Source organism: Drosophila gunungcola (genome assembly GCF_025200985.1).
Source record: "Drosophila gunungcola strain Sukarami chromosome 2R unlocalized genomic scaffold, Dgunungcola_SK_2 000017F, whole genome shotgun sequence".
In the NCBI taxonomy this organism is placed as follows: Eukaryota; Metazoa; Arthropoda; class Insecta; order Diptera; family Drosophilidae; genus Drosophila; species Drosophila gunungcola.
Window position 1 is genome coordinate 371,662 of NW_026453173.1, and position 8,579 is coordinate 380,240.

An 8,579-nucleotide genomic window follows, 5' to 3' on the forward strand; every position below is an offset into this window, starting at 1 on the left:
GCAGAAACCGTAAAATGTAAAAATTTCGCGCACTTCCGTTACTTTTCGCATCCTTTTGGACTGTTTATTTTTCGGCGGCGCTTCCTCTAGACAAGCCGCAACGGAAGCATCGCCGTGCTCTTTTCCGTACCGATTCTTTCCTCCCGACTGAAGGCATTTTCCACTTACAATTCCCCCGTTGATTCGCCAAGACCCATACATAAAGCGAATGATGCTTACCTTACAGAAAATTGCTGTCCATAAAGATTTGATTTTACCATAAAGGATTCTTCCAGGCTAGCCGCTATTGCTGGCCCCAACTCCAATTTACATTAAACGCTTGAAAACTATTAAATTTGTATTCAAACGCTTGAAGCCGTCCGAGGTTTTTTCAATTTTGACATAAATGATATGCACAGGCCACGATGCGACAGGCGATAAATAAAACTTAATAAATCCTAAAACCTTAATCGATTAGTTTGCTAAGGCTCAGATCGCAGCTATTAAAATGTATTTTCGCATTTGTTTTATGTGTGAATTCGAACATAACGAGCCGCAACAAGCTGGCAGACGACCGGGCCGGCCAGAGGCGTTGGCTATCACTCTTGAATTAAAGTTGAATTGAACAGAGCGAAAAGGGGTAATTCACTTAGCCTCTAGTCGCTGTTACGGCCAGATGCGAATGGGTCTGTTTTCTTCGTGCTCGGGTCGTCGTCGGGCTGATCTGAAGCCTCCTCAGAGTCGTCCGAGTCGTAGGGGTCCTCGAGGAACTGCATATCCTTGAAGTGCGCCGCCATGACGATCAGCCCAACGAACAGAAACAAGGACACGATGATGTTGTCCCGCGCCACGTCCATCTCGACAGTCCACAGGTATTCGGTGAGCTTCGAGATGCACCCAGGGCAGCTCCGCTCCCCGCAGCAGGAGCCACTGGCCCATGTGCGGTTCGACGAGGCTGTTTGATAGTCGACCACGCTGGTCTTTCCGCAGCATCCAAACTCGACCTCGACCTTGCCAAGGCTGTCCCTTATCCACATCTGGAGGACCAGCATCTGGACAAAAAACTCAAACCTGCGGCGGTACATGAAGCGCGTCACCGCGATGCTGGATGTATACAGCAATACTACGCTGCCAACCAGCATATATCCCGCAAACTTAAAGATGCTCGGCCGCCGGGCCATGCGGATACCGAGGATCGCGTTCAGAACGTAGACCACCATCGTTAGGCCGCGCACCCAGAAGAGCCAGGGGCGCAAGGCCACCGGGTAGAGGCGCAGACCGGGAAACATGATCGCCTTCAGATAGAGGTGACTGAATACGTCCAGCAGAAAGATTATCCCCACCACGACCAGCACCACGTTAATCTGCAGCACGCAGTCGTGCGACACGCGACACCATCGGCACGGATAAGCCATCTTGCAGGCGTAGGCTCCAGTGGATAAAAGCGGCGAACAGTGGAAAATTCGAATCCCTGTTTATTTGCTTTGAAGTGAAGTGGGTTAAGGCTTCTGTCGCTCTGAAGTTTCCCTCCCGGCCCAGCTGTTGATTTCGGCGTGACCTAGCTCTGGTAGGTACACCGAAAAACAAATCATTACAATATGCCCGTATTTAGGTGTCAATGTGACCCTATTAAAATGTGAAAATTCTCTAATAATGACACTCTTTTAGAGAATACGCAATACGCAATTTTGAGTGACAGCTTTTAATATAAATTTGGGTTCAAATATTAGAATCAAAATGACAGGAAGAAATTGGCTTTTGCTAAAAAGACGTATAACATATGAAGTTTGCCAGCTTCATCAGCGCTTACATTCAAAAATATTTAAGATTCACGCATAGAAACTGCTCTGCATAGATATGTATGAAAGAAAGCGCTGGTGGCATTCTTTTGGGAAATTGTGTTACTTACCTACAAACATATGCAAATTCTATGAACTTTGGCTAAAGATAAAAAACATAATCAGGGCTAAGAACCACTCCGAAATTGAATTAGAAAAGTGATCAAGCGGTACGAAAAACAAAATTTTAAAAAGTGTATTTATTTAGTCGAATGCTTAACCGATCGTCAAGACATTTAACCTCTTAAAAAGACCTTTTGGTTTGGTTATAATCAGGACTGTGAGCCCTTTAAAATATGGCTTTGGATCGCTTCAGGGTTCGAACCTAAAAGATTTGTAAGCTGGTTAGTCGATATGCTGGAACAGGGTTCATTGTCCAGGGCAAATTTTATTTTCATTGTTCTTCGTAGATATGAGTACATTTGCATTAAGTCTTATAAGATAGGTCGTTTTTTTTACGTCCTTCTGGGTTATATACAGTTAGAAAGCCAAAAAAAACGAATTTTCCAGAACTTGTTTTTTGAAAACTTTTAAATTTATTGATAAAAAGAATTTGAACACATATTGTGGCATCTTTTAACTGTATTTTAAGAATAAGTACACTAGTTTACGAAATGAAAAAAAATACCCCCAAGCCAAAAATACAAAATTCTGGTAGAGTACGACTTCTGGATTACGTGTATCCCACTAAAAAAGTTTTCTTGGGACAGTTTTTCTTTTTAAGATTTTTTAAAGTTTTTGGCAGCTGTCTTTTTATACCCTTGCAGAGGGTATTATAATTTCAGTCAGAAGTTTGCAACGCAGTGAAGGAGACATCTCCGACCCTATAAAGTAAATATATTGTTAATCAGCATCACTAGGCGGTCGATCTAGCCATGTCCGTCTGTCCGTCCGTTTCTACGCAAACTAAACTACGCAAACTCTGCATGAAACTTTCCCAAAAGTTGTCTTTCTATTGCAGGTAGTATATAAGTGGGAACGAGCCGGATCGGACGACTATAGCATATAGCTCCCATAGGAACAATCGGAAAAAAAATACAAAAAAAATTATAACTTTGCTGTTTTTAAATTTTTCTATTAGTTCTTCGACATATAGTAATGGTTAAATATTTCAGAATTACGGTTTAAATTTCATCAAAATCGGACGACTATATCATATAGCTCCCATAGAAATAATAAAAATATATAAAATAACTATATAATAATTGAGCTGCAAATCATCATAGCTTCAATGTTTTTAGACAAATACGCAAGTAAATCATAATTTTAATGTTTTAAAAAATATTTAATTTTGCAATAGCTGCAAGGGTATATGAACTTCGGCTTGCCGAAGTTTGCTTCCTTTCTTGTTAAGTTTTATTTTATTTCTCGAGTTGTGGCCAACTGATCTTAGTGCATTTTACAAAATTTTACTAACAATAGATCAATCTTTAACATTGTCATACTGAGTAATTGGATTGGCTAAGTCTTTTGTCTGCAACAGCTCGACAAAGACAAGATTTCAGAAAATTTTGGGCTGTTAAACGGCTGTAAAAAGGCTGCTACACCCTTAAAAATTCGAAGAGAATCCATTGAACAATCCATAATTTATTATTGGTATCCGACTTAATCGGACAAGCTAATCATGCCAGAAAATCATTTGAAATTCGATTTCTTGAGGATTTTTAAAGTAAGGCGTTTTAGTTTTTTTTTCGGCCGTTAGGCACAAAATTTGAACTGTCCCAAAGAAAAATTTTTTAGTGGGATACACGTAATCCAAAAGTCGTACTCTTCCAGAAATTTGTATTTTTGACTTAAGGGAATTTCGGCTGTAAGTTAGTGGTATTAGTAAAAATATTTATTTTGAAAAGAGCTAAAGCTAATATCCGGGAGCTCCTCTCAAAAAACACGTTTTGTGGTGGACAGGATCCTCAAAAAAAAAAAAAAAACAAAAAGGTTTCGATAAAGTATAGGTTTAGTCGAGATCCCGGAAACTATAAAAGCATTATATTTGGGATTTGGTATGCAGATCCTAGTAGTTCCTACGCGGCGCAAGTTTATTTCAAAATGGAGCCACGGCCACTCTAACGTCCACAAATAATGCAAGCATGTACTGTCACTCTGAGACATTTAAGACTCTGTGTGTGTGTTTCGGTCAAATCCGTCGGTAGGTACAAACATTTTTAAAATCGAGCTAATATTTTAGAAGTTATTTGAAGTCATCTGCCGCCGCTCTGCCGCGCATCTGCCGCTGCTTGCCGGTAATCGCTGCAGTAGAGAGACAAAACGAAAGAACTGTTAGCGGGGAGTGGGGGTACTGCCCGAACTTAGCGTCTAGTGATGTCTATGCAGTTCGACAGATGGCGCCACCTTAACTTCGATTGTTTTGTAGGGGGAATACTAAGTTTTAATTTAGTTTGGCTGAGTAACGAGTATCTAATGGTCGGGAAACTCGACAATAGCGAGAGTATTAAAATTTGAAGGAGACATTTCCGACCCTATAAAGTATACATATTCTTGATCAGCATCACTAGGAGAGTCGAATTAGCCATGTCCGTCTGACCGTCCGTCTGTCAGCCTGTCCGTTAATGGTGAAATATTTTAGAATTACGGTTTAGTTTTCATCAAAATCGGACGACTATAACATAAAGCTCCCATGGAAACAATAAAAATATTTAAAAAAATTAGGGGCCATAGGAACTGTTGAATAATTAAGCTGCAAGTCATCATATTTTCAATGTTTTTAAACATAAATAATAATTTTAATGTTTTCAAGAATATTTTGTTTTTGCAATAGATGCAAGGGTATATGAACTTCGGCTTGCCAAAGTTAGCTTCCTTTCTAGTTTTTGGATATGATTAATATTATTATTAAGCCACAAAATGATACTTTTAATTTTATTTAAATCTGATATATATATATATTTGCAGTAGGAACGATCGAACAATTGAGTTTCAAATCATCATGGCTTCGATGTTTTAAAACAATTAAGGAACAAGAATATTTAATTTTAGCGTAAAGCGTATATACACATCGGTTAGAGATTTTTTTTTTTGTGTAGGTATCAACATTTGGCTAGCTGGCGCCATTGTCGTCTCAGGCTGATTTTGCCAGTCAGACTGGTTACCATGGCCTCAAGTGCAAATGAGTTTGCTTCCTCGAAAACGAAATTCCGCACCTGTTGCGGTGGGGCTTCTATTGGGAGAAGGGAACGAAACCGCAATAAAAACAGACCCATGAAATCAAATATTTGTGAAGCGGCTTGCGCCAACCGTGTGCTGATTGCTCATGTACTTATGCACGCAAGGGCCGAAATTGACAGCTGATAAACATCGGAAATTCTGTAAGCGGAAGTTTCGCCTATTCTATGTTGTCATTGACAAATATTTAATATAATAATAATAATAAATATCATATCCGATAATATTTAAATGAAAATTCTTAGCTAGCAGGATTTTTTATCTATTTTAAAAGAAATGGATTATATTTCGTATTATGCCTCAAAAATCGATTATAACATATACAAAACGAGCATTATTTATGTCATGAATCGCTTTGAAGTTGAATACACACCACGTTGTCACTTTCCTAAGCGCTCAGCTGTTGAAAAAATAATTTCGCTTTGGCGTACATTATCTTGTGGCTTACAATTTCACTCCAGTGACTTAGCACTGTTTACGCACCGACGTCCATTGGGGGTCTTGGCTTTCCGGCGGAAAACCCAGTAGAGCCAATTTGATTTTATTTGCTGAAAAAATTGTGTATAAATTCGCGCTTAACATGAAGAAAAATTCGGTACACAATCACTGAAGGCACTCGCTAATATTGCTTATTTAGAGCAAGCTAGTTCCGCTCTTAAGCTGCAGCCCACTGCACCCTAGGGCCAACGACCACAACATTTTACAACCATGTAGATGGATCATGCCGTCCTGATTTAATGGAAAGCCTTGTCATTTATATGTATTACTTCAAACTGTTTGTTTTTGGATTTATTTAGCACTTTAGTTGACTTCTTACTTAATTGTAAATTAAACATTTCGGTTTTAAATTTCCACTTTCATCATCTTTAATGTCATTATTTTTCAAGGAATTATTTTCGACAATTTTATCCCAACATAAGCCGCAGATATTTACATGATTACATGGTCGAAGCAAAACAGATTTAGGCTTTCAATGGGACCACATTATATGGGTTCATTTGGACAATAGTAGTATCCGACAACTGACTTAAATTGGAAGCGTCTGAGGAAATAGATGATATTGAAAAATTAAGATCAGCCGAATTAGTTTCCGTGTCATCCACACTGTTAAAGATAACCTGCTTCTGAAAAGGAACGTTTAGCGAAACCGTGCGAGTTAAAAATCCCTGAATATCTATTTCTTCGTTCTCAAACAGTAACTGTTTCGTTATTGGTTGATTTCCAACACCGCCGTTTTGGAACAGGAAAGCGAATTCGCGGTTGTTCTCAAATTCTGCATTAATTAAACATTGTACAAATTTAAAAAAAATGCCTATTTGCTCGAGTCTTATTGCCTAAATTCAAATTTAACGCTTCAACTGACCCTGTGATTCGAGTTGAACGCTTAAAAACCGAAATGTTCTCAGGTCCTTCCTAGGAATAGAAATAATCTATTATAATATACCAAAAAACTAAGAACAACGCAAATCTATAAGATATAGCTTACAATACAAAACAAACCTTTTTAAGCCACTGTTTCTCGAAATATGTTTAAAATGAAGAAAACTTTTTTTCTAAAGATTGTGCTTGGCATTTCAACATATAAAAGCTTCGACTATTTTTGTAGCGGGTAGAAGCGGTAAATAAAAAACCTGAGAAAGAGCACATATGCATGTTTATTGTATTTATGCATTTTTTCGAGTCTGGACGTCTTTTTTGCATTTTTTTTTGGATGCTTGTGCAAAATGGAATCAACAAGCAAAGAAATTCACTGAGGGATGCAATTTTTTTAGAGCGTCCGAAATAAAATATGCACCTTTTAAGCAACAAATGTTGGAATAAATATACATAAACAAGAGCTGTTAGCACAGCTCAGTTTTTTCGCGTCATCAATACGAATATAAATGGCGTAATCTAAAGCAATGAAAAAAAAAAATAATATAATCTATTTATATCAATTAAAAAAAATAATTTACCTTCTGCATATTTTAAATGTAAATTATTAAAAGTTGCGTAAAATCTCCAAAAGGACATTTGCATAAAATTGCCATCAATGAGATAATTATGATTTTGCTCCTCAATATAATTTTTACCAATTATCTTGTCCGAAGAAAAAATGCAGTACGCAAATGAGCTTGATACGTAAATTTTGAAAACGCGTTGTGGAGAATTTTCTAAGTCATAGTTGACCTCAGTTTCCTCATCATCTTTTGTTTTTATACCCTTGCAGAGGGTATTATAATTTCAGTCAGAAGTTTGCAACGCAGTGAAGGAGACATCTCCGACCCTATAAAGTATATATATTCTTGATCAGCATCACTAGGAGAGTCGATCTAGCCATGTCCGTCTGTCCGTCCGTTTCTAGGCAAACAAGTATCTCAGTTTTAAAGCTATCTGCATGAAAATTTCCCAAAAGTTGTCTTTCTATTTCAGGTAGCATATTAGTCGGATCATATAGCTCCAATAGGAACAATCGGAAAAATAAATAAAAAAAATTATAACTTTGGTGTTTTTTAATTATTTTTTTAGTTCTTCGAGATATAGTAATGGTTAACTAATTCAGAATTACGGTTTAAATTTCATCAAAATCGGACGACTATATCATATAGCTCCCATAGGAACAATCGGAAAAAAAAATACAAAAAAAATTATAACTTTTGCTGTTTTTAAAATTTTTTTTTTTTAGTTGTTCGACATATAGTATTAGTTAAATAATTTAGAATTACAGTTTAAATTTCATCAAAATCGGACGACTATATCATATAGCTCCCATAGAAATAATAAAAATATATAAAATAACTATCTAATAATTGAGCTGCAAATCATCATAGCTTCAATGTTTTTCAACATATACGCAAGTAAATCATAATTTTAATGTTTTGAAAAGTATTTAATTCTTGCAATAGCTGCAAGGGTATTTGAACTTCGGCTTGTCGAAGTTTTCTTTCTTTCTTGTTTCTTTATCAAACAGAAAATTTAATAAAGGAATAAATAAATTTTAATATCGAATTTTACTAAATACAAAATACACAAAATATAAAAGTGTGTAATACATTTTATATATAAATGTATATTGTGCAACCAACTTTATCTACATTAAAGGTACATACAAAAATATGCATGCATGGGCCGTTTTTTTACGTTTTAATTTTAATAAAAGCGCCACTGATTTCATATATGAATCAATAAGTAAGTCCATTCTGCTCATGCTTATTGGATACTTATAAAGTTTAAGTTTCTACATGTTCTTTGACAATTTCTAAATGACAAAAATCCAAATAAAAAATGTTTTAAAAACAAATTTATAAACAGTATTAAAATCCCTAAAAAAATTTTAATATTAAAAAACAAAAGTTCATTTAATATTAGCTTTTTAGAATTGTCATATTTATAAAAGATTTTTACTTTCAGATACTATTAAAAAACTTATAACTTTCATTTGTTTCATTTAGAAATTGTCAAAAACTTCCAAGTACATCATATAAGTATTTAATAAGAATAAGCCAGATGGACAACTTACTGCGACGTGCGTTTATTAAAGAAATCTACGGGCTTTTACAAAAAAACATCGATATCTTAAAAAAAAATACACTATAGAGCAGC

General features: G+C 36.0%; 1 protein-coding gene across 1 annotated transcript; it reads right to left on the minus strand.

Annotated features, from left to right (window-relative positions):
• Window positions 1–473: 473 nt before the first annotated feature.
• LOC128256396 (uncharacterized) lies at window positions 474–1,565 on the minus strand. The gene has a single exon (XM_052986736.1). The coding sequence runs from the start codon at window positions 1,392–1,394 to the stop codon at window positions 636–638; it is 759 nt and encodes a 252-aa protein (XP_052842696.1). The 5' UTR covers window positions 1,395–1,565; the 3' UTR covers window positions 474–635.
• Window positions 1,566–8,579: the final 7,014 nt, after the last annotated feature.